General features: G+C 39.4%; 1 protein-coding gene and 2 pseudogenes across 6 annotated transcripts; 1 reads left to right on the forward strand and 2 right to left on the reverse strand.

The window, feature by feature from the left end:
• Positions 1 to 170: 170 nt before the first annotated feature.
• LOC148878393 (putative BPI/LBP family protein At1g04970) lies at positions 171 to 7,084 on the reverse strand. Of its 4 annotated transcripts, XR_016102109.1 has the most exons (8): positions 6,462 to 7,084; positions 4,857 to 4,996; positions 3,091 to 3,442; positions 2,307 to 2,555; positions 1,421 to 1,469; positions 1,272 to 1,343; positions 475 to 637; positions 171 to 379 (listed from the first exon to the last, which is right to left on the reverse strand). XR_016102109.1 is itself a non-coding variant. In XM_088954089.1 (7 exons), the coding sequence occupies exons 1-7, from the start codon at positions 6,867 to 6,869 to the stop codon at positions 339 to 341; spliced, it is 1,479 nt and encodes a 492-aa protein (XP_088810215.1). In that variant the 5' UTR covers positions 6,870 to 7,084; the 3' UTR covers positions 171 to 338. The 4 variants fall into 4 exon arrangements, 2 of the variants coding, with proteins under 2 accessions (XP_088810215.1, XP_088810225.1); XM_088954089.1 differs by lacking the exon at positions 1,272 to 1,343 and having other exon boundaries at positions 1,344 to 1,469; XM_088954099.1 differs by lacking the exon at positions 1,272 to 1,343 and having other exon boundaries at positions 355 to 637; positions 1,344 to 1,469.
• A 9,115-nt stretch (positions 7,085 to 16,199) lies between these two features.
• LOC148878394 (eukaryotic translation initiation factor 1A pseudogene) lies at positions 16,200 to 17,124 on the forward strand (annotated as a pseudogene). Its single transcript, XR_016102119.1, has one exon. The product of XR_016102119.1 is annotated as a eukaryotic translation initiation factor 1A pseudogene (transcript).
• Positions 17,125 to 19,285: 2,161 nt separating this feature from the next.
• LOC148878395 (protein IQ-DOMAIN 33-like) lies at positions 19,286 to 23,288 on the reverse strand (annotated as a pseudogene). The gene is made up of 7 exons (XR_016102118.1): positions 23,182 to 23,288; positions 22,901 to 23,055; positions 22,313 to 22,591; positions 21,750 to 21,953; positions 20,839 to 20,952; positions 20,382 to 20,747; positions 19,286 to 19,703 (listed from the first exon to the last, which is right to left on the reverse strand). The product of XR_016102118.1 is annotated as a protein IQ-DOMAIN 33-like (transcript).
• Positions 23,289 to 25,945: the final 2,657 nt, after the last annotated feature.

Genomic DNA, 25,945 nt, shown 5'->3' on the forward strand with positions numbered 1-25,945 from the left:
CGATAAGAGTACAAGGTTGCACAAGCATTAGGCCGTGAGTCGAGAGAATAAGAAGGGTTTGGGAAGCAGATTTGAACAAGGCAAGGAGTAAGTTCCACAGTCTTATTATTATTATTTTATAATATAAAATATAATAAATAAAGAGTAAAAATGAAAAATAAAAATCAGGCTTTTTAACGAAACTTTGTCACCATCCTCAATTTTATAAATGGTACAGAGTACACATTATTATTTCAAATAAAACAATGATAACCATGTTTCGCAGTTTCCGCCCTTACAAACATTATAATACATCAACAGTCGCACCCGTTAGATTAAACAACAAAGGAATTGCTTGGCTAACGCGAATCAACTGGAGTGAGGAATCTTGTTTCTTTCCCTATTTATATCACAAATTTACAGCATTTACACCCCTATTACAAAGGATATGACATATCTATTCATATCGAAGAAATCATTTAGGATAGTATAAACCTGAAAAAGCCACATCACTGCAAACAATTATTCGTGAATTGGTGCAAAGAATGTTAGCATCTTGAAGGTTGAAGCCACGAAGAATAGGCAAGGGAAATCCTCTCTTCAGGCGTAAGTTCACATAGGGCAAGAATACTGTTTTGAGTAACGTCCACATCACTGACTGCAGAAATTTAAAATTAAAATGTCAGTAAACAAAAGGAGTGGAGGAGACAACCACCAAAAGGTCCAAAACCAGTTGGGTGATATTCAAAATGTGGAACTCATTTTTTGGCCACCACGTACACCCAACATGAAAGAGTCTAGGACCATTTGTTGCACAAACCATTGAGCAAACTTGTCCACTTTTCAAAGAGAAATACAAAATAACTAGTCATTGGTTGACTTCCATCAAGTATGACAGGAAACACAGAAAACGACACTGCGATTTCTCTGATTCAGCGGACGCTGGAACGCTCAAGCCAGCATGTCATGGCCTGAAGCTTTTTTTGGAAAGAAAAAAAATTGGACATCATACTGTGTCCAATGGAGTGACACAGAGAGTTTAACTCAAAGTCCATGAACTTTGTCTGACACATTAGAAATGTACCACGAGTCATGAGGGCATGACTTCCCTATTTGGGCACAAATTGCTAGATTGAAACTTTTGATCTATGGAATTGATGCAATTCTTTAGAAATATACCAAGGGTCATGGGACCATAGCCCTACGGTTCGCATTTAACCACTATCACGAGGACAATCTCAGTTTCCTATCAAATGAGGATGTCATTCTGACCGATGCATTAAATAACTTACATGAATGAAAAAACCACGAGAATTTTGCTGATGTGAAATTGCACTAACACAAGGCCGAATGCATCATGATACCTGAATTAAGTACATGTGGAAGTTACCAATTTTGCTCCACTTCAATGAGAGAGAAAAGTCATTCAATCCAACATTACCCGCCAAATTGTTCCCTATGATTTCCAAGGAAACTGATGTGCTAACTACCTGTTTCAAGGAGTAGCTTTATCATTAATAATGCAGTAACAAAACATTAATTCCAGTTTGCACAATATGAAAAAGTTTTCCCCATAAACGGGAAGGGGGAAAGAAGAAGAGAGTGAAGCTTATTCACTAAGAAGAAACCTTATGTGATAAAACTAGGTTTTTTGCAAAGCAAGAGGTAGTAGCTGAACATTCAAAAATAGCCTGCTGATTATGTTAGAACACCATAAATTAAGTGGAGTATCTAATCAGCCTTTTAACTGGGAGTTTAGAGGTCCTCTTCTGCTATGTCTTAGAATTTCATAAAGGCTAAACCCAAACCTAACTAGATTTTACTTCTAGTTCCTACCAAATGTTACTAGTAGATGTTGGTTGGGAAAGTTGGACCTGAAAGTAACACATTAAAGAAGCAAAGGCAATTGTTTTTCCAATAAGGAAATCTACTGTTTAATGGTTATTAGTTATGGAATATCTACTTACCATAAAATGTGACACAGATTAAAAATACTTTATGCTGAATGAGTGTCTGGAAAGAGTTTCCTTGGTTTCCATACAAACTGGTTTGTGATCCACGTTATCCCTAAAGTTATCTTTCAACTCAAAATACATAACAATGTTACATTTTCTATTTATAATTATTAAACAAACTAAATATTTTAGGTCGACTAATTTTTATCTTCATTAGATAACCACTATCAGTTTGCATTTAACCTTGGATTTTGGGCACAGCAACAGCTTAAATGAATAAAAATAACAATAATCACAAACAAAGTAGCTAATAAAGAAAAGGCAATGGATTGAATAGAAAATAGTAACAAATATATCAAACTTCCAGCTTACCACTGAGATGCATGCAACTGGTATTGTTTCATTAGCATCCAAAACATCAATTGTCATATCTGAATAAATGGTAGCATCAATATTATGAGGTGATATCCTTATCACTGGGGGAGAAGATACAGATATATTCAGATTCATGTCATCATTTGGGTACTTCTTGTACAATTGAGGAACAATGTATTTCCAGCCAGCAGTGTTTAAAAGATACTGATCTGGTACCTTGTCGACAATCCAGTGCATAAAATCTGCCTGATGAAAAAAAAAGAAGAATTATTAACATAATGCTTCCAGTGCTGATTTAATTACAGATTCATCTAACCTAGATTGGCAAGATTAATTCCTAGGCTGGCCAGATTAGACCTTGAATGATGCACCCAAACAATTCATTGGGATTAGTATTAGTTCACCACCTGAGACTAATTCCACAGGGAACTTGAAGCCACAAAAAGTCAAAAACAGCAGTCTCCAAAGACAACTGTCTTGATCCCATTCAACTTGAGCTTTCACCTTCAGAGTTTCTCAATTAAATCATGGAGACTGCTTTTGAAGGCAGTCAGGCATGACTAAAATGGGAATATTTATTTTTCTGCATTCCTTAGATCTCCCAAGAGATATTTATCCATAATAAAGTCACTGACAACAGCTAGCTTTAAATGCGTAGCAAATACCAGCCATAAGACTATAGCAGTCTTCCCATCAGACCCAGAGAGAGATACTAAGGAGTTCTGTTTGACCACAATCAAATATAAAAGAGAAATTCATAATAATACATGAAAAAACTTACATTGAAGTATGCATCTGATGCAGAGTTAAATACTGCTTCATCTAATGAAATCTCAAGCATCTTAGGGGGATCTTTGCAGGAAGCTGGAGATTTTGAATTCTTATGATAATAGCTGGGATTTACAACCTCATCTGCTGCCATGAACAATCCATCAATCTCAAATTCAATGGATGAATTACTTAACAAAGGATCATTAACGAATGTGACATTCAAAGTGGTGATCTCATCCACTGGTATTTCTTTGGGAAGAGTATTCAATAAGGAATCAAGCTCCAAAACCCCCTCTTTGATCTTTTTGGTAATAGTGTTTTGCACTGCAGAACTTATTTGTTCTTCAAAGGCATCCACAAATCTGGAAAATAAGAGGATTATATAAAACAGTCGTACAATGCATTATGCATCAGCAAGAGAAAAGGTATAAAGTCCATGGACAGAAAGGAAACATAATAGTGTAAAAAATGCCTCCCATTTCAGCCAAATAATCACAGACAAGAAAGTACAAGATCATTTAATTGAATGGAAATAACACATGCTGATCTAATGCTTTCTCAGCTCATGTAACTTGAAAGATGCAGCACAAATTAATGTTTGGCATGAGAGATAAGAATGTAAATCTGCTGCTAGTTTCAGAAAGGTCAGCAACAAGGTGCTGCAAATAAAATTGGGAAATTTTAACTCTGTTGGATGGATTGCACATCCATAATCTTATAAATATTATGCAAAAGAAAATCATATTTACAATTTTCTCTTTTGATAAAATAATAAAAAATTCAATGGAAAAGGAAGAGAGAATAAAAAGAATATGCAAGAAAAGCTAATAGAGACCATGATCATCCAGAATACATAGCATTCCTATAAAACCCCCTCCACAATTTGGCTAACATATATGCCTTGCCATTTGCTGACCTTGACAAATAAGATGTACATAGATTCTGTAATCAAGTCACTGGATTTCACTGATAAGATGAGATAACATCTAAGAAACCCTTAGAACTCCAATATATAACATTGTAAGAATGTCTATTCATGGAACAAAGAAGCTAAGCCTTCAAAGTTCAAACATTGTATTTTTCTATCATTAACAGATTTGAAAATCTTTTATTAAATACAAGATCTATTACCCCACAGTTAGGGTAATAATATAGTACAACTCAAGCATCAAGCTCCCTTTTCCCCTTGCTCTGTCAACATCAAGGCAGGCCCCTAAAACATTATAATTATTAGAATAAATACCTTAATGCATTGCTGATCAAAAAATACCTCAATGCATAGTCAATTATTTTAGTAGTATAACAAATCAATAAGATGATTTATTAGGAAATGCCTCTGTATGTATGTGTTTATCTGGAACAAATCAATAAAAGATATGCCTTGTCACCTCCTGCTCACCATTTCCGTTGCATGCTTAACAAAGGCATAGTCAACTTAGGTAGAACAGAAAGAAAGAAACCTTAGAAAGTTGGACAAGAAAAATTATAACTAATTAGCAGTCAACATGGAAATGCCTGTGCATTTATGATATTGTGTGGTCTATATGCGTGTGTGCGTGAAGGCATGCCTATATGTAATTCCTGGCATTTCAACAGGCAGCCTTGTGATACTTTTAGAAATTTTCAGTTAATTTTAAAACAACTTTATTTTATTAAATAGTTATATATAACTTATCTTTTTATTTATATGTCTGTGCATTGGAATGAGAAGGAGTGAGATAGAGAGAGAGAGAGAGAGAGAGAGAGAGAGAGATTAATGCTAAGAAGATTTCTTACCCTTGGTAAAGCCAAGATGCTCCACCATCCAAAGTTATAGAAATATCTTTCACATAACAACCACATTCCATGAGAGATAGCTTTAGTTTTCCTTCTTGGTTCTCCAAGCCTAAAGTAAGCCCCACTTCCATGCCTTCAACCTTACCCATAAGCAGCACTCGTCAATTTCCCTTTGTTGAAAGATACACTGAAGATGAGCAGATAAACATATAGGAGGAAAGAAATACACAGACTTCAGAAAAACTGAATTAAGTACATGGACAACTTAAAAAAACGTAATGATATTCATGTCCCATCTAATGACATTTGCAATTGGATTATAGAAGTACCCATGTTCACACAAGTGTTAAATTTCAATCCATGTTATTTAATGCAATAAAGTTTAAAAGTGAAATACATTAAATTAGCAATTAAGTTAAAAAAAATGAGAGTATAAATGTGTTAAGATTTTTAGGTGCACAGACAATACTTAATATTTCGGTCCCTGGGGACAATTGTGTGCTATGATATACAGTGTGATTCTTTTCCCTCTAATGTTCTCCTAGGGCACATTTCTGTTGCAAGAGAAGTCCAGAATCTAAGACGGGGCTTGCTTGTTTCCCAAGCAGTAGCAGGCTGATGAGTTTCTCCAAAGCTATTGGCTTCATTGAAGCCAAATCCTGTTAGTCACAATCCTGAATGATGAATCAGGTAACCTAGAATAAAAGCTATAACCGCAACTAGTGAATCAGGCAAATTCAGTTAAAATTGAACCATTATATACAAAAATACTGCTTAACAGATGTAGATTTCAACAAGAATCAATCACTGGCAGGCCTTGACTAGTGGCTGTACAGAACTATAAAACGTACGCCTGGTAGTGCTAGTTCAAAGAAGTTAAACAGCATAACATTCAAGTTTGCTAATGAGGGGGCATACAAGGATATGGAACTTGTGGTTTTGAATCATTAGATACTGGCAACTGGATATCACGGGTCCCACAATGAGGACCAGTTATAGGAGTTTAAGAAATTGCAAGGTACTGAGATTTCCGCCAATCAAAAGTGAACTAAGAATTCTAGCTTTGTGAATAAATCCAGTTAGAATCCCTCTATTCATGCCATGCAGAGCGATTGACAATGATCTTTTGGAGGGTTAAAGAAGTAAGCCACCTCAGGTGTGTTTTTGTTTATTTCTTGGAATTCTCCTTCCATATAGGACTTCTGCAAGGCAGTAGGAGCTGAGATAAACTGGCAGTTCTATGTTGACTCGGCAAATTACAATTCGCTCAGTGCTATTTTTTCTTCCAAACACGGCACCGTGTTTGATAGCCCAACATTCACCCATTGTCTGTAATTTCTAGTCAAAACTTCCCTAATTCACTACCTATCTTAGCAGTTGAGGTGAGATGTGAAACAAAGGGATGAGTTTAATTTGAACCCAGCAGTTCCCAATCACATGAGTCCAATTCCTTGCATGAAACATAAGCATTAAAAATACAAAATTTTACAAAACAATCAGAACTGAAATCTAAAAGCTTGGACTAGAAGCTAGTAAAATCAAAACCAGTCATATTAAATAAATATTGAAGGATGGGAGAAAGTGAAAAGCCTAATCGGGGTATACCTCAACAGAGGCGTGACCTTTATCTGAGATAACGAGAGGGATGAGCCAAGTACTGTAAGAATAATACCAGTTCATACTTAAATTAGCGGTGGCACCTGAGGCAACAATTGCTACACCCGTGTCGCCGGGCTTGACGGTCGACGTAGAAACATCGACCCGATAGATCGTGATGTTCGATAGGGCTAGCTGAATATTTCCTACAAAAGGGATTTTCATAGTCTTCTGGATTCGGGGCAAGTTAAGAGGTGTTAAGGATGCAATTGCTTTCTCTATCAATATATCCTTGGCAAAATCAAGACCCTTCTGAGAGATGACTGCGGAAACGAAGCCTTCATCATTGGATTGCACTTGTGCAATTACAGGAACGAGTAGTAAGACGCTTATAAAGAACAAAGTAGAAGGTGCCATGGATAGTAGAAACCCAGATTACGAAGAATTTTACAGAAGTGCAGAAGCCATCGGCCTGGAATTGGATTCAGGGAGATAGAAGAGGGACACTTTGGATTTATCCGAGCAGAAGGAAAAAAAATTGTTGCTTACAAGACATCGATGGTTTGTATCTGTCTTTCCAGTAAAGGTGATAGAAAACTAGGGCTGCAAACGGTATCCAATTATCTGATTGCGAATTCGAATCCGATCCGATGTTTTCTATAGAACTGTAATCGGATCGGATCGGGTCTAGTTACATCAGCATCCGATTCGATTATCAAATCTTTGAATTTCGGATCAATTTGGATATAATGCTGCTTAAAATGATAACAAATTTAATTGTTTTATTATCTATCTATTATTATATTAAAACAAAATTGAACATATTATAACAATAGAAAATGTTGTGGAATACAACATAATTGAGTCTTGAGGTGCAAAATTCTTTGAATATATTTTCTCATGAAAATGGAAGTAATAAATAAGGAACCACCCTAAGTCCAATAAAAACCAAGAATAGGAATTAAGAATCAGATTTAAGGAGAAATAAAAAACAAAGGAAATAAGCAAAATTGGGTAATGGAATGTTCATATTTTTGGTGGACAAAGGCCCAATAATATATCAAGAAATAGTAACCTCCCCTAATGAAGGATTATGGAAAGAAGCCATAAAAAGCAAAATAAATTCTTTAATCACTAATCGCACTTGGGAACTTGTGGATCTCCCTCTTGGAAATAAAGCACTAGGTTGTGAATAGATATTTAAGAAGAAATTAAAGCCATATGGCATAATAGGTAAATTTAAGGCTAGATTGGTTGCTAAAGGTTACACACAAAAATATATATATATATATATATATATATATATATATATATATATATATATATATATATATATATATATATATATTTATTTATTTATTTAACACATATTCACCAATAGAAAGGTTAATTACAATTGGAGTCTTTTTTGCTATAGCATCCATATACAACTTGTGGTTTATCAAATGGATGTAAAAACAAGTTTCTTAAATGGAGAATTAGGAGAAGAAATTTATATTAAGCAACCTGAAGGCTTTATAGTACCAAGACAAGAGAACAAAGTATGTAAACTAATTAAGTCTTTATATGGCTTACAACAAGTTCCCAAACAAATGGCATGAAAATTTTGATAGTGTTAGTTACAAATGTGTATAGCATAAATGATTATGATAGATGTGTTTACAACAAGTTTGTAGATGATAAAGGAGATATGATCTACTTGCATATTGATGATACGTTGATAATGTGAACAAGTTTAGATATAGTGAAAGAAACAAAACAATTCTAAATGTCCAAATTTGACAGTAAAAACATGGGTAAGGCTAATGTAATCTTAGGGATTAAAATCCATAAATAACAAGAAAATTTTATCCTCTCTCAATCACAATGTAGAAAATATACTTAAAAAGTTTGGACATTATGACTATAAACCTGTTAAGATAACACTTGACTGTAGTATTCACTTAAAAAAAACATGTAGGAGAACATGTTTCACAAAAGGAGTATGTAATTGGAACTGTGTCCTACTTAATAACTACACAAGATCGAATATAGCAATAATTGTTGAAAAACTAAGGGCCCATTTGGCAAGTCTTTTTGGAAAAATCTTCTAGTAGTTTGATAGTCAAAAGACGCATTGAGCTTTTGCATGAAGATTGAGCAACCCAAAGCTAGTTTGGCATACACATGTCTTTTTGTGTCTTTCCACGCGAGAATAAAATGTGAAAGATGTGAAAGCTTCACTTGAATCTTCCCAAAATGGGTTTCTCGCGTCTTTTCGGTGCTCTGGCTTTTGACGGCTAGATCTTCTACGAACCAAATGGAAATAGACTGAAAATCGGTCTACCTGCCTTGTAAACAACTAAAAGGCCGTGTGAAAAGACACGCCAAACGAGCCTTAAGTCAGCATACTCATAATCCTAGATATGAATACTGAGAAGCTCTAGTAAGATTATTAAAATATTTAAAGGAGCTATGAACTATGGTTTGCATTGTTCAGGTTTTCCTCCTGTTTTAAAAGGCTTTACTGATGTGAATTGGATTTCAAATTCAAAAGATAGTAGGGTCCAAGTTAGAGTGGTTAAGGAACTTACTAGCAAATATACCACTTTGGCCTCGGCTAGTTCCATCTATATCTCTCCATTGTGATAGCCAGAGCCAATAATAAAACTTACAATGGTAAATGAAGGCACATCCGACTAAGACAATTTGGTAAGACAATGCCTTAGTGAATGAACATTTGCTTTGGATTTTTTAAGGTCTAAAAAGAACCTTGTAGATTTTTTGACTAAACCACAAGCTTCTAAAATGGTTTAGGAGGTATTAGTTGGAATGGGGCTGAAGCCCATTACATAAGTCATTAGTGATGGACACCCAACCTATGTGAAAAGAGATCTCTGGAATTAGGTTGAATGGGTAAGAATGAGTCACTAGATGATTTGGGAAAGCACTATCAGTTTGTACCCCACTACAGATGTTGAACTAAGATAGTGCTCACTACAAGTTGAGGAGGTTAAGTGTAAAAATCTTAATCAGTTTAGAATAGTGTGTTTAGTGCACACTAAGTAACTGACCTAAGTGAATGTGAAGTGTGGCCGTTTTTATGAGAATTCTAAGACCTGACTATCTAAAACGCACATGATCCCAAGAGGGGAAAAAGGCCGAAATGTTCTAAAACAAAAGAACTACTAAGAAATTGGTGAGTTAGGTTGGATGGTAGATTGGTTAGTTACTATAAAGAGGAAATGTTGAAAGAGTGCGACTATACCCACACTCTATAACATAATTTGTCACACCTAAATGTTGATTGAAGTCCAAAGGATATCATCATGAATACTTCTTTCACCTTAATGCTCAGGGTATCCGGTCATTCCTGTAATTTTGAATCTTGTAGGAGATTGTTGGAGGGAAATTCAAATTTTCAAGAATCTAACATCCCTCCTCTTTGGGTGGGGGTGCTTTTCACACACGTGCACGTTGAGCCACCCTGCCTCGAGCCAGGTCAGGTCAGGGCATGGGTGCGGGTGCATGGGCATGTTCGTGTGTACACACAAACACACACACACACACCACATTATAACATTTTTAATCTTTGACCATTTGGTTTCCTTACCGGCCATTTCAATTTAACTTTTGTTTTTTAAAACATCTCATTTTATTGTCTCTTTGTTTTTGCCTTCGTGTGTCTCTTCGAACAGGTGCCTTGCACACTATTATGAAGAGAAATCTCTCTTTGTGATAGGACACTTCTATGTTTGTTTGGGTGACTAAGAATGCATGCTTACCAGAAGCCTGTGGACTGTTTCATTTTGTAAACCGATTTGCATTCATCGGGCTGCACTATAGGGGACAAATGCAGTTTTAAGGAGACTGACCATGTGGCATGACTCAACAACAACACATTCTCATATTGCGTTTCTCAGTTCCAGTTTTGCAATAGTTCTATACTTTGGGTTTGGAAAGCATTGAATGATAATTTCCATTCTATGTTTATGTTCTCATACTACCTTCTGAATTCTAATTATCTAGAATATCTTCAATTCTCGTAATCCTTCCATCCCAATTTATTTAAACCAAAACAGAAACCTAATTCCCCTCCAAACCTTCTTCCTTGCAACTCAATTTCTCCAACTAAACAGAAAAAAAAACAAAACCCACCCTCAATGTTATTACATAGATAAAACCAAGTTAAGCAACCAAGCAAGTGATCATATCCAAACAGGCAAACATCGATGTAATCTTTAACACTATAATCGATTCTTTCTATTTACTAAGGCAAGTATTCTATATGAAATATCGATAAAATCTTTAACACTATAGTATATGTTTGTCATCGATATTGTAGTTGCAGCACCGTTTTCTCTGCTGATGTGTGGCTTGGAGCACCATTTTATGAGAAAACGATGCCTTTATTTTTGATGTGACCGTTTCTGGTCACGTACCAATTTTTTTGTGATGTACCAATTTTTTGGCTAAGTACATCGTCATTTGACCTGCTCCAAGGTGGCCTGTGACTCAGAGGATGATGGAGCTCCCTAGTGGCGAGCTACCTGGTGACAAGCTCCCTGGTGGAGAGCTACCTGGTGACGAGCTCCCTGGTGGTGAGCTACTTGGTGATGAGCTCCTTAGTGGAGAGCTACTTGGTTACGAGCTCCTTGGTGAAGAGCTACCTAGTGACGAGCTCCCTGGTGGAGAGCTACTTGGTGACGAGCTCCCTGGTGTAGCGCAACTCGATTGTCCTCTGCATGAGGGACCTACGAGAATTGAATTAGAGGACCCGAGGTATTTTCCCGGCGGGGACTCTCTGATGCCTAAGTTAGCATTCTGATTGTAGGGAGCTTGGAGAGAAATGAGAGAGCTAGAGAGCAAGGATTACCTCCATTTTTTCATTCTCTCCCCCTTGTCTTTGGGGGTTGGAGTCCTTATATAGTGGTGTCCTATCAAATCAAGCGTAACAACCTCTGTCAAGTCAGGTGTAACTACCTCTGTCTCTCAGTCGCAACCGTTACTACCAGAGCTGAGGTGGTGGGTGCAAGTGACTGCTATAGAGTACGGCTCTGCCAGTCAAGGGACAACTCTCAGGACTGGCAGGCACGCCGCCGCCTAGCGAGAGATGTGGGCGCAGGCCTCCGAATCTGTCAGATATGGTTGTCAGGCAGGAGATATTCCTGTGATATGCCGAGATGCCCCTAAGTGCCGAGCTACCTATGCCGAGCTACCTGTAAGTGCCTAGCTGCCCCTAAGTGGTGAGCTCTTCGTAAGACGCCAGGCTGCCTGTGGAGTGGCCAGCTGCCTATGCCAAGCTACCTGTAAGTGCCGAGCTGCCCCTAAGTGGCAAGCTCTTCGTAAGATGCCAGGCTACCTGCAGAGTGGCCAGCTGCCTGTGGCGAGCTTCCTATGTTGAGCTGCCCCTAGCTATACTGAGCTCCCCAAGCTATGCTGAGCTGCTTGTGGCGAGCTCTGCCGAGCTGTCTGTAAGTGGCAAGTTGTGGCAAGCTCTGCCAAGCTGCCTGAGCTTCCCGAGTTGCCTAGTTGTCAAGAGGCCGCACTTGGTTTGCATGAGGTGACACAGGTGTCACAATTTCACTGGAGAGCCAAATCCGCCCTTATCATTTATGCCCCACTCCCGAGCTGAGAGTAACTCAGCGAAGGGAGTAGTTTTCTTCTTTTGGCCCGTAAGTCGACGAGCTAGTAAGTGTTGATCCAATTCCTTAGGCTTTGGGAGCTGCCTGTATGTGGCGAGCTGCCTGCCAATGGCGAGATGCCTGTAAGGTGAGGACATCTCTGCCAGTTCAGTAGTGTAGCCCTTAGGCTCTGGGGGAAACTTATAGTTCACTTTTGCTGATTTTGCTCATGCTGAGGAAGCGATTGGGTATTCAGCAATAGTGTGAACCGTAGGCTTTGGGAGCGACTCGTATTCTACTCTTCTTGACTTTGCCCATGCCGAAGAGGTGACTAGGTCTTAAGTAGTAATGTTGCTCGTAGGATTTGGGAGCAACTCGTAGTTCACTCTTCTTTGACTTTGCTTGTGCCAAAGAGATGATTGGGTCTTAAGTAGTAATGTGGCCCGTAGGCTTTGGGAGCGACTCGTAGTTCACTCTTCTTTGACTTTGCTCGTGCCAAAGAGGCAACTGGGTCTTTAGTAGTAATGCGGCCGTAGGCTTTGCCTATGAGGTGCCAAACTAACTAGGTGCTGAGCTACCAGTGAGGTGCCGAGTTGACCAGTGTTGAGCTGCCTGTGAGGTGCCGAGCTACCTGTAAGGTGCCGAGCTGACTAGGTGCCGAGCTACCTATAAGGTGCCGAGCTACCTGTATGGTGCCGAGCTGACCAGGTGGGTGCCTTAGAGCTATGATTGTGCTGCATCAGATTCGTAATGCCGGTCACCCACTCCTACAAGAAGCTACTAGGAGCTTGACCTTCGGGGGCAGCACTACTAACTTTAGGTTGCCAGTTCACACGGGAGCCTTGGAAGGCTCGACCGGTAAGGGCGCCTATGTAGTCTGTTGGCTACCATCTCCCACGGAAGCCACGAAGAGCTCATCTTTGTAGGGGGGGACCTTGCGAAGAGGACTGATGAGGCTTTATCCGAATTGAAAGTAAAGTTACTTAGTCTGTTAGCTCCCTGAAAGTCTTTGAGTTCATAAAAAATGTAAACTATAGAGCGAGAGCTTCAATTTCTAAAAAGTGAGGACTTAGCTTTCTAGGAGAAGAGGACTAAGCTTTTGTAAGATGAGAACTTAGCTTTTGTAGGATGAGAACTTAGTTTTCTATGGTGTGTTCCCACAGACGACGCCAATTTATGTAACCGTTTCTGGTCACGTACCAATTTTTTTGTGATGTACCAATTTTTTGGCTAAGTACCTCGTTATTTGACCTGCTCCCAGGTGGCCTGTGACTCAAAGGATGATGGAGCTCCCTGGTGGCGAGCTACCTGGTGACGAGCTCCCTGGTGGAGAGCTACCTAGTGACGAGCTCCCTGGTGGTGAGCTACTTGGTGACGAGCTCCCTGGTGGAGAGCTACTTGGTGACGAGCTCCCTGGTAGAGAGCTACCTGGTGACGAGCTCCCTGGTGGAGAGCTACTTGGTGACGAGCTCCCTAGTGTAGCGCAACCCAACTGCCCTCTGCATGAGGTGATCTCCTCTCCTTTGTAGACGGCGGGAGCTGAGGGACTTGCGAGAACTGAATCAGAGGACCCGGGGGTATTTTCCCAGCGGGGACTCTCCGATGCCTAAGTTAGCATTCTGATTGTATGGAGCTTGGAGAGAAATGAGAGAGCTAGAGAGCAAGGATTACCTCCATTTTTTCTTCTCTCCCCCTTGTCTTTGGGGGTCAGAGTCCTTATATAGTGGTGTCCTGTCAAATCAGGCGTAATAGCCTCTGTCAAGTCAGGCGTAACAACTTCTGTCTCTCTACCGCAACCGTTACTGCCAGAGCTAAGGTGGCGGCTACTGTAGAGTATGGCTCTGCCAGTCAAGGGACAACTCTCTGGACTGGCAGGCACGGTGCCGCCTAGCAAGAGACGTGGGCTCAGGCCTCCGAATCTATCAGGTACGGTTGTCAGGTAGGAGATCTTCCTGCGATACGCCGAGCTACCTGTAAGTGTCGAGCTGCCCCTAAGTGGCGAGCTCTTCGTAAGACGCCAGGCTGCCTGCGGAGTGGCCAGTTGCCTGTGGCGAGTTGCTTATGCCGAGCTACCTGTAAGTGCCGAGCTGCCCCTAAGTGGCAAGCTCTTCATAAGACGCTAGGCTGCCTACGGAGTGGCTAGCTGCCTGTGGCAAGCTGCCTATGCCGAGCTGCCCCTAGCTATACCGAGCTCCCCGAGCTATGCCGAGCTCTGCCAAGCTACCTGTGGCGAGCCATGCCGAGCTGTCTGTAAGTGGCAAGCTGTGGCAAGCTCTACCGAGCTGCCCGAGCTTCCCAAGCTGCCCAGTTGTCAAGAGGCTGCACTTGGTTTGCATGAGGTGACAGGTGTCACAATTTCACTCGAGGGCCAAATCCGCCCCCATCGATTTTTGTTTGGAATCATTGCTGTCAGGTGGGACGTTTCCTAGAGCAACAACTTTTTATGATTGGTACCATTGCTCCAGGAAATGTTTTCAACATTGGTACCTATTATCCAATACAACATCAGTGCCACATCATTGGCCTGTTGGCAGCAATGAGCTACAGCTCCAAGAAGTGCCAAATTTGGCGTTGCTCCAAGCCATGGCTTCCTGATTTCCAAGGTGTGGCTTGGAGCACCATTTTTTATGGAAAAACAATTCCAAACAAATGCCTGTTTCCTGAGCATCATTTTTTTCGATGTGGCATTGTTGCTCCAGGAAACAATAACAGTGCCAAACAGCCCCATAATCGATTCTTTCTATTTACTGTGGCAAGTAATCTATATGAAATATGCTTGATAGAGAGAGAGAGAGAGAGAGAGAGAGAGAGAGAGAGAGGGAGAGGAAAGCAGAAATCTTGATACAATTAAGTTAATGGTTACCCATTGGATATGATTTCCGAGGTGTGGCTTGGAGCACCATTTTTTATGGAAAAATGGTTCCAAACAAATGCCCATTTCCTGGAGCATAATTTTTTTCGATGTGGCGTTGTTGCTCCAGGAAACAGCAACAGTGCCAAACAACCCCATAATCGATTCTTTCTATTTACTGTGCCAAGTAATCTATATGAAATATGCTTGATCGAGAGAGAGAGAGAGGGAGATAGAGGGAGGGGGAGAGGAAAGTGGAAATCTTGATATAGTTAAAGTTAATGGTTACCCATTAGATATATGACTTAGTTGAACTCAACTTAAATAGCCCTTTATTGGATTAACCAACCTATTAGTGACCCAGTAGGCTAATGGTTAAGTGAGTAAAGTTGATTAGGAATGGCAACGGTGCGGGTTTAGGGTAGGGATTACATTCCTCATCCCCTCACCCCGAACCCAACCCTCAAATCACCCCCCATCCTTGTCCCCGATCCCCAATAGGGATCCCCTCCATCCCTGACCCCAATATGGATGAATTCCCCATCAGAGACCTGAATCCCTGATGAGATATGTATGCACACTAGAGAGAGAGAGAGAGAGAGAGAGAGAGAGAAACATTGTGAGAGTTGAGGTCGGCGATGAGAGAGAGTTCGATGGGCGATGGCGACTCGGCGATGGTAGACGAAGGTTGAAACAATGACGGTTGGCGAGTGGCAACAACGACTCTTCTTTGAGTAGCTCTCTCTATATCACTCGAGTATATCCTCTGTCCGATGGGTGAGTGGCGACAACGACAAGACGACGGTCAGCAAATCGGCAACTGGCAACAAAGACGAAGGAAGAGTAGAAGACAAAGGTTCAAAGATAGAGTCGCCAATGAAGGTTCAGAGACAAAGTCACTGACGAAGGTTAAGAGACAAAGTTCTCTCCTCTCTTTGTCAAAGTGTTTTGTGTTTTACTATCGAGGGTTTTAGTATTTTACTATTTTTTAAGTTTTAATCGTTTAAAAAAATGAATAATAATTATTATACTATTTACTATTTTAAGTTTTAATCTCTTCTCTCTCCTCGTCCTCATCCCCATCCCCGATTGGGGATTCAAGAATAGCCCCATTCCCGACCCCAACCCCGCCAAGGTACCCCCATCCTTGACCCCATTAGGTAGGGGAGCCCAGGTACACGTCGGGAAAATTGCCACCCCTAAAGTTGATGAGAAGGGGGTAATTTTAGAATGTAGGAAATAGCCATTCCATGAACAATAAGAGTGGGATTCCAAATTAGTCCAATCAAACCGTTTGAATCGAAATTTCCAGTCGGACCCATTTGAATTCCAATTCCACACCCCTATTCCCACGAACCAAATGGGCAAGGGGCCCCTTAGTCGAATTTTTAAGAGGGAAGAGGCTTCGCTATTTAAGAGAAAGAGAAACGGAACCTCATCGGGTTCGGGGGTGCAACCGTGCAAGTCTTGTTCCCCTAACAATCGAGCTTAGCAGTCCACATAGAAAGAGAAGCCCGCGGGAGGGAAGCAACTAGACATTAGAAACCAGAGAAAATCTACTAAAGAAAGTCGAAGCTAGGGTTAGGGTTTCTGCAACCGGTCTTCTTTGACATGCCGAAGAACAAGGGTAAGGGAGGTAAGAACAGGAAGAGGGGAAAGAACGAAGCAGATGACGAGAAGCGAGAGCTCGTCTTCAAGGAAGACGGGCAGGAGTATGCGCAAGTCCTTCGTATGCTCGGGAACGGCCGTTGCGAAGCCATGTGCATAGACGGCACCAAGCGTCTCTGCCACATCCGGGGCAAGATGCATAAGAAGGTTTGGATCGCCGCTGGCGACATCATACTCGTCGGTCTCCGTGATTATCAGGACGACAAGGCGGATGTCATCCTCAAGTACATGCCCGATGAAGCCAGGCTCTTGAAGGCCTACGGAGAACTCCCGGATAGCACCCGTCTTAACGAAGGTATCGCCGCCGGCCTCGACGAGGAGGAAGATGGAGCCGTTGACGATTATATCGAGTTTGAGGACGAGGACATCGACAAGATCTAGGTTTTGGAATTACCATCTAGAGTTTATATGCTTTCTTTCTTACACTTATAAGGATGAATTGGATATTGTAGTATCAGATATTTTTTTCACAGACGAGATATCAGATGACAACGAATGAAAGTTTCCTGGGTGAAATGGAATGGAAGTAATAGCAAATTGATCCAGTCCAGTATCGTTTCTATGCTTGGGTTTCATAAATTTCTCCCTTTGCTCTACTTAGGAGTTACGCTATTTTTCTTCTCCGCTTTATTAGAATTTTGTCTGTCTTTATGTTGAACACCTTAATTATACGATATCGGGGGTAAGAGGTAAGGTTGGATTCGGGGTTGGTATTTGGCATATGAAACTAGGGTTTGTTTATCCTATGGCGGTTGGTTTGAGTTTCCACTACTTGTCCTCTTTCATTTTTTCTTCTCCATGTGAAACCTTTTTCTATCCTTGAAATTTAGGTTCGTAGATCGCTAGTTTTCGTTGTCATATTGTTAGCTTCTTCAGTCAATGCTGTGATTGTTTTTCTGGTGAATTTGATACCCAAATCTGGATCTCGTGTTGTAGTTTCTCCTGGCAAATCTTTCTCTTTATGCAAAAAGACAATTATAGACCGTATGCCCCAGAATTGGACTTACAGCAAGCTTCCAATTTCCGTTTTTTACACAGAAGTGACCCTCATCAACTCATGCAAATAGGAGAAGTTGTCAAAAACCCCATTTGAACTCTGTGAAACCTTCAATCACTTGAAGAAGTTATGGTGAAATGTTCGGGCTCAAATGTTGATAATTGACATTTGTGGACTGCTGTCGGAGGCGCTTTTATTTCAGCAATTTGAGAACAAATTATCTAACTATAAACATTTTTGATCTGATCAAAATCCAATTACCTGCATATTTGAGTCGGTTAAAAATATAATGTTTTGTCCATCTTATTTAGGCTCTGAACAATTTATGCTATGCCATTGAGAGTGTTCACCATTTCTTCATAGGGGATTACTTGCAAGCTCCAAAGGAACGTGAAGATATCTTCAATACCTTGGTACAGTCACTCAACTGTAAAGCAACAGTTCATTTTCTCTTTATTCCCCACAGCCATGGTCATGTCATACATAAGATGCTCCAAAGCAGCCTAGGTTGCTGTCTTTTCCCAAGCAGCTAAGGTTTACCCCACAGAGGTGCACCTTAAGCAATGTATAAAGTCATCCATCAGAGGTGCACTTTAAGTTTAAGCAATGTTTCTAGAGGTTGTCCACACGAGGCAAGTACTGTCACGGACAATGGCATAGACATTGCTGATGATGGATCAAGTGGGTTCTCATAACACTCGACACTTAGGCCTTGTTTGGTTTGCAAGAATAGGGGTTTGTAATCGGAGTTGGAATGGGTTATTCCAATTCCAACTGTTTGGTTGGGCAGAATTGGAATCTCACTCCCATTCCTGCTGGAATGGCATTCCCCCATTTGAGGGTATGACCATTTCCTGCCACTCCCATTCATGCTTATTTTAATTTTCATTTTCATTCCTGTCTGAACCAAATAGACTGGGAATAGACCATTCCAATTCTGATTTCAAATGATTGTTACACTTCCCTTGCTAGTTTAATAATGTATGTTTTGCTTACTCATAATTTGTATGAGCGAGAAGGAAAGACGACAAGGTATGAATTTCTGTTTTTTACCGTCCTCTGTTCTTCGTTCTTTGTTTTACTGTAGCAGCGGTCTGCATCCAAGCCAAGAGCAACAAAGAGAATCTCACTGATCGGAGGTTGTGGTTGGGTTCGGGTAATTTTAGACTTTTAGCTCAAAAGAATTTCCATTGTTTCTAATTCAGGCATGCCCCAGGTGTGGTGTGGCTGAGCTAATCAATGTTCAAAATATCGATACACTCAATACGCCGGTAGGGGCGTATCGGGCGAATTGATACATCTTTATTGCTTTTTTTTTTTTAATTTTTTCGCAACCGGTTCAGGGGGGCAGTTTAGGTCTCCTCTACCTCTTGAACCAGTCCGACCTCCGGTACACCCACTGTAGGGGTGCATCGGAGGGGTCCTGGAACGATACATATCGGTTGATAAGGGCTGATACGTATCGATACTTTAAACCTTGGAGCTAACCGATGTGGGTTTGCTCATTGTTGGACTTGGCTCCAAGCTCAAACTAAGTTGGGTAGGGCTAGGTTGAGTTGGATTTGGCTAAATATTGCATGACCACCTATTAACAAGTTGCAGCGGCAATGGCGGGAATACAGGAGAGAGAGAGAGTGCAGCAGTGGTGGTGGTAGTGGAGCTTCGTAGGTCGTAATGAGGGTTTGGTTCGAGTTACATGAAGGACAAAAGCATGTAATATTAAAATTTCTTTGAGGGCATTTATGTCTTTTACACACTTCAGATATGAAAAAAAAGATTTCATATTGATTTTCTCGCACAGTTTGGTGTCTGAAAAGCAAGTTTTTCAGACACCAGACCACTGAAAAGTGTTATTAACCGAGGCCTTAGAGTCTGCACTTTGCACTTTGCATGCTAGGACAACTTGCATCATATGTCTGTTTGAAGCTGAAATAGATTAGTAGATTACCAACAAAGAGGAAATTGGAAACTCATGTCTTCTGATTCAAAGACCTCACTTGAAGCCATGATCAGTGGAACAGATGTTGCCTTCGATGGAGCATATTTCCACTTCACTTTTCTGTGCTTTGTGGCTGCATTTGTTTATTTTTCTTATCTTTCTCAGCTTCCTTAAAAGAGCCTTTCTTGCTAACCTGCGGCAAAATTGAATGAAAATAGACATGATCAGAAAATTCAATGAGATTAATGTTGAGATAACAAGTTCTACAAAAGAAACGTGGATAACTCAGAAAGATAAAGAAACTCAGTTGAGTTGTAGTACTTTCTTTTGTCAGATAATCAACACCACTTAAGTTTTCTCCACGAGGAAATAATCAAATTCCACATTTATGGGCACGAAGGAATGAAAATTTTACACTAACATAAAAGTGGCTTCATTCTATTGATAAAAAAAAAAGTGGTTTAATTCCCTGGACATCAATAAAAAAAGAAGTTACTTCAGGATTTCATTAATGGAATGCCAACAAATGAAGTTACTTCGGGATTTCATGATATGAACTCGTCTCAGTTTTGTCAAACATTCTATGGGTACAATTTAGAAGATGAACTTTTGCATTTAAGTATCAAAGAAAACTAAGATGAAATGATTTCATCCCATGTGGCTACCAAATCTCTGCTTCATAAAGCAGAACAAACCAAGACTCGAGTGCATAACATGTCTGGAGCATTGTCACTCCCCCTCTGGTTCAAGTTTTTATGATTGGGTAAATTGGAAGTAAATCTGGATTTTACCAATTTTTATGGAACTGTTTCAGTTATTTCAAGTACTGATACTTGGATAATTGAGAATAGCAGGAATGGGAGGAATTGACCTTGGTAAATTGTGATGCATATTGGTAGCTTGGCACAGTTTTTCTTCGTGACACACTTCTTGTAGCCTTCATACTGTTCTTAAGAGGTTTGTATCTATTTGGTGCAGTCATAGTGAAACTATCAATCCCAACAGGTACCTCATTAGATCCACAACTTTCTTTCTCTTCTCCTGCTATATCAAAATTTTTCTTAATAATGAGACATCTTTGACCAATGTTAATTGGGTCGAAGCGCTTGCTCGTACGAACTTCGATCAAGGAACAATCTGTCTGACGAGTTGCCATCCATCGTTCTAGCCAGCTCCAGCCCATGTTGGGTTCTGTGGTGTCAGAATAGGCTGCCTTTTTCTTTGAACAAATCCTTAGCTATTAACAAATTAGAAAAAAAAAACTTTAATTATTTCAGAATCTTGATAACCTTATCTATGCTCATTTTATACAAATGTTACATCCATACCTGTTGAGAGAACGCATAAGCTAGAGCTCTTTCACGTCTGGTAAGTGCTTCTTGTCTGTTTTGTATCCTCAATTTTGACATGTTGCTGCTCACTGTGCTATCATCCCAATCTTCCTGCAGAATTCATGGGCTACAAGATATGTTTTGAGTTGAATATCTGCAGAACTAATGCTTAAAATGAATTCAGATGGTATGGTTGTACATCTCATCCAAGTTGTCTCTGCTTCAAGTTGGGTTTTGAATCAAATAACTAAAATGACCAAATACTGCAGCAAGAAAATTCAATTTTCCATATGACATTATAAATATTAATAGGAATATGATTTTACACATTTAATGTGCTTCCATGTATAACTAATTAGTCATACCCCTTGATAATAGTTTGTTTCTTTCTATTTACAAAAAAACTAGAACAATTTGTTGGGTGTAGAATAGGCACTTCATGAGAGTATTCATACAAAGTTAAAACCTTGTATATACTATAAGAACAATATTTTATTGGCCATCTTATCATAACTTTATTATATTCTACATTATCTTGAGCCATTGTTAGACAAGGTTAACCGCCCTGGTTTGTCCTTCAGTCCTTGGTATTCTTCAAAGAACATTAATTCGGCTTTCACAAACCATCATCATGAAATCCACTATGATATTCAAGTAGCAAGTAACAATCTTATCATGGAATACCCTTCTTGGTTAAAGATTCCATATTCAAATCTATGTGCTTTGGTGTCTCTGCAACCATCTCACGTTTCTAGGTCTCGTTAATCTCTCTACCAATTGGAACTTCGCTGAGTTTCGAAGAGTTACAGTTAGTTATCCAGTACTGAAACGATACGGACAATCTACTCCTTGTGGCTATTTATATTTAATAGCTGGAGCATAAGAATGCTAAACTGTTGATCGATTACCTTCAGCTTGGAGACCTGAGTACGGAATTTCTGCTGCACTCGGTGTTGAACAGCCATCCTATTCCCCTGGACTCTAAGAACTTCGACAGAATTTCCTGTTTGAACTAGAACTGATGTACCCATGGACTCCCTACTTGGACTCTCCATTCCTTGGACTGTCTCCCTCTCATCTATTTGCTTCATTTCTCCATCTTGACGCCTAGCCTGAAATTCATCACACACATACACTTAAATATCTTCAGAAATAAAAATAGAAAAAGACGAAGAAAAGTAAGATTATGTGGAAACCGAAGCTTTTGAGCATTAACATAATAAAATATCTCGTTCATAAATTTCCTTTTTTCCATCATGGCAACTTCAATTGTTATGAAACTCCAACATCTTGATCTTTCTCTGAGGAAAAAATTCAGTATGTGTGTAAAGTATTGGAAAACTCAAATGCTATATTCATTAAGTTTTATTTCGGAATCCTAAACTAAAATGTATCAAAATTTCCTATTTTTCAAAGAAATCTGAGAAAATAACTAAGTGTGGGAATTATTTGTAACAGAGCATGTATCAACCAGAAAGCGTCTGAATGCCGACTGGATTAGAATTGCTGCATCCTCTTTGCTCAAAACTTTAGCAGGTAAGTTCTGCTTTTCGTTGGTTACTTCTTCCTTCGTTCCACTTTGAATTTCTGCTGTTTCCTTCAAGTCTTCTGCTACGGGCTGTGTAACAGTGGCCTCAGAACTCCGACTGGAAGCTGAATCTTCCTCAGCTTGGACTGAGTTAAATTCGTCCCCACATAGATAGGATCTGACAGAACTCCATCTTCTCTTATCCACCCCATTACTTCTTACCTGGTTGTATCAAATTCAGAACCAGAAATGTGATGGTAAGTTTCTCGAGAAGCCAAAAACATGTCCCATAGTAACTAATCCAAGAACAAAGCAATCCCGAAAATAACAATTCCAACTGAACTAAAAAAACCATAAAAATACATGAAATGCCAGCACTTAATGCTCAGGAAACAAAAACTGGACAACACCATCAAAGAGAGCGAAGTGCCTCCACCACCGACATTGACAAACAACAGAAAAATTCAACTATCAAAATCCAGACCAGAGTAGTTTCATGAAAACCAATAAACAAAAGTAAAACTAACGCACATTGCCATTATGCCCACTCACAGACCGACTCTTAGAGAAAACACTCCTAACAAGCTCACCGGTGAGACCCATTTCACGTCGACAACCAAAGTGCAGAATTCTCAAATGGGTTGTCTATAGTTATAGCCAAAATCCACCAAAAGTACGGATAATTTCTGTATGAAAAGGAGTAAATAAAGAAGAGTTGAAAATTACTGGTTACCTTACCAAGCTCAATAGTAATCAATAAAGCCAAAGCAAATTTATAATAATAATAACATAAAGTAGAAGAGAAAACCCACATGTTAGATAGAACTGAAGTCAGAGGTTTTGCAGATCGGCCGAGCTTTAGTCCTTGACCCGGTCATTTAGACCACAAAGAGAATAAAAAAGTGAATAGTAGAGAGATGGGGAAAAGGAGTGGGTTTGAGCAATGCATCGTTATATTGCTTTTATGATACTTTTTGCACATGGCTTGCCCCAGATGTTCTACAAAAGCTTGCTTGCTATAGGGTCTATGTATCTTCTTTTTCTTTTGGGTCCGTCCTCTTTTTCTCCTGTCTATCTCATGAGTAGTTCCTGTAGTTGTGGGTTCTGATGTTTCGTTTTTGCTTTTTATTATATGGTTGGATTTTCATTTTGAGCATAATGGCAATGCTGTAATTCAGTAAATCATTTGTTTATAGTAATATGATGCGTTACGCTTTAGCATAGCACCTATAACATTCTTGGTTTAATTTTGATCTACTTGTGACCTGGACCATGGAGACATGTGACACAACCACACACAAGACCTCGTCGATAGATCAGACAAGTGAAATATTTATCAAAGAAAAAAGGACAAATGAAAAGTCTTTCTCCGATCATGATGTGTATGTAATCATCCACGGCGATACAAGAAGCACTATTACAAGCAAATATGTGGGTCACCTGTCTTTTCATTTTCAGGGGTCCCGCTACGTCTCGAGGGCGAAGAATCCAATACTTCATTTTCATGGTTCATTCATCTTTTCTCAACTTCACGAGATGCATGTCTTGAGTTTTGCGCCAGACTATAACCCCCCCCTCCTTTTCTTTTCCGTCGAAATCGGAAGGATGGCAATATTTGATTGTTGTGCAGTTCATCAAGATTGTATCAACAAAGAGTTGTGCTGATCATGTTATGGTTTCCTAATGCAATGGAAGTTGAGGGGGTGATGAAACACCATCATCCACAACTCTCACGAATCCCTCAAACGAAGGTGGCATTTAACCAAAGAATGGCGTTTGTTAGAAGAAACAATCAAACGATCACATGGTCTAAGTATGGCATCCACTATTTGATCAAAGAGTAAGGACTGGCCTGCCAGTGGCCACATGGTCATGGTTGGCTTAGAAAAAAAGCCTCATTTTATTTTTCTCTTTCTATTATAATTTTTTCAACAAATGGGGACTTACCCTTCTTGACTCTCGAGTCTAGACATCATATCTGTCTGCTCCTTAACACTGCTATGATGATAGCTGCTTTCTGCTTTCCAGAATATGTTGGGTCGTCTAGGTACCCTGTTAGGAAAATGATACGGGTAAATGAGTATCTTCTCCAATCATTAGTTAGGTCTAATCAGAGACAGCTAAAATTACCAAGTAAAGGAGTTGGGTTCTCTTTTTCTTCTTTGTTCCTCTTTTGGATAAAACAAAAAAAAAGATGAAAATATACAGCCAAAAAGAGGTTAATAATTATCATTTTAACTCGGTAAAAGACAATTGATAATTGAAAGTATGTCTAAACTTTAACGGTTAAGATCTGAATTTAACTGAGCTAATATTCATGAATCAAGCCCGTGAAGAGAATAACTCAGATTTTGCTGCCTAAGAAGATAGATACATGCACCTAAGGCAACAAAAAAAAAAAAATACATTGTTTGAAATTACTGGGATACGTAGATGTGAAGTCAGAATTGAAATTACAGCCCCTCCTAATCTATTATTAGTCCCCTTATAAACCTCATCCTGGCCGAGGATTTGACATTAATCTATGGGCAGCATTCATCCCACTGGTACGGTGAGGCTCAGATTTTTAAAGTGGAGTGAACGATAAAAACCCTTGAATACATTGAATTGGTAGTCTGCCAAATGACTTGATGCAGTCAGAGGTCATCGCAGCGAATAGCTCATCATCTTAGAAAGATGCAGTGAGAGGTCATTGCAGAAGATGGTGTCAAATTAGCAAATAATGATCCATTAAAGGTATTAACAAAACTAACAAATATAAATTCTTTTGTTGTCAAATGGGCATGCGTAATTATTTATAACGCGTTCGGATACATCAAATCAGAAGGTGCCACATCAGTATTATAACATGAACGAATCTTTTATATACGAGTAGAATTAACGGTTCAAAACATCTTCACATTCTATTTTTTTTTTCTTTATTAAAAATTATTTTAAAATTTTCTCTTCCTCTTTTGCTGAAAGCTTTTCTCAACGAATGGGCATGAAACAAACCAATAGAAAACTGCATGCCTGAACATCGCATACCATTGATCTAGAACAGAATGCTTGAGACGAAATATACACCAATAAAAAAATAAGAGATAAGGGTTTCTTCTTTCATTCAAAGCTTTCTACAAGGAACTGAACATATCTGAAATGAACCAACGAAAACTACATGCCTGAGCACTGCGTACCACCAAGTCACTGATGGAAGCATGAAGCAAAAAATGTTGCACTTAATACTTGTTTGAATGGTGAGGCCCGTTATGGCTAGGGGTGTCCACGATTTGGTTAACCGAACCATGGCACTTTTTTATAAACCAAACTGGTGGTACTGATTTTTCCAATTCTCCAAATTGAAACCGAACCGATACTATTGGTTAACCAGTCTGTCGATTTTGGTTTTTAATCGGTTCGGTTCTTCGGTTTTTCAATTTTTTTTATATTTATAATATATATTATACAAATATATGTATAGTATTATATTATGAATAATAAATGATATATAATATATTATAAATATTTGAGAAATATATAATATATGTAGTATATTTATAAATAGATCATTATAAATATAATATAAGTATATATTTA

This window comes from Nelumbo lutea, chromosome 1, assembly GCF_056320005.1.
Source record: "Nelumbo lutea isolate HS-2025 chromosome 1, American lotus-T2T, whole genome shotgun sequence".
Taxonomy (NCBI): Eukaryota; Viridiplantae; Streptophyta; class Magnoliopsida; order Proteales; family Nelumbonaceae; genus Nelumbo; species Nelumbo lutea.

Excerpts from the sequence above, each read along its gene's own strand:
- LOC148878393 (XM_088954089.1), bottom strand. The coding sequence starts at position 6,869 with ATGGCACCTTCTACTTTGTTCTTTATAAGCGTCTTACTACTCGTTCCT. Across the intron at positions 1,470-2,306 it reads CAGTTGCATGCATCTCAGTG|GTAGTTAGCACATCAGTTTC; the intron begins GTAAGCTGGAAG and ends TCCTTGAAACAG. Across the intron at positions 638-1,343 it reads TCCACATGTACTTAATTCAG|TCAGTGATGTGGACGTTACT; the intron begins GTATCATGATGC and ends AAATTTCTGCAG.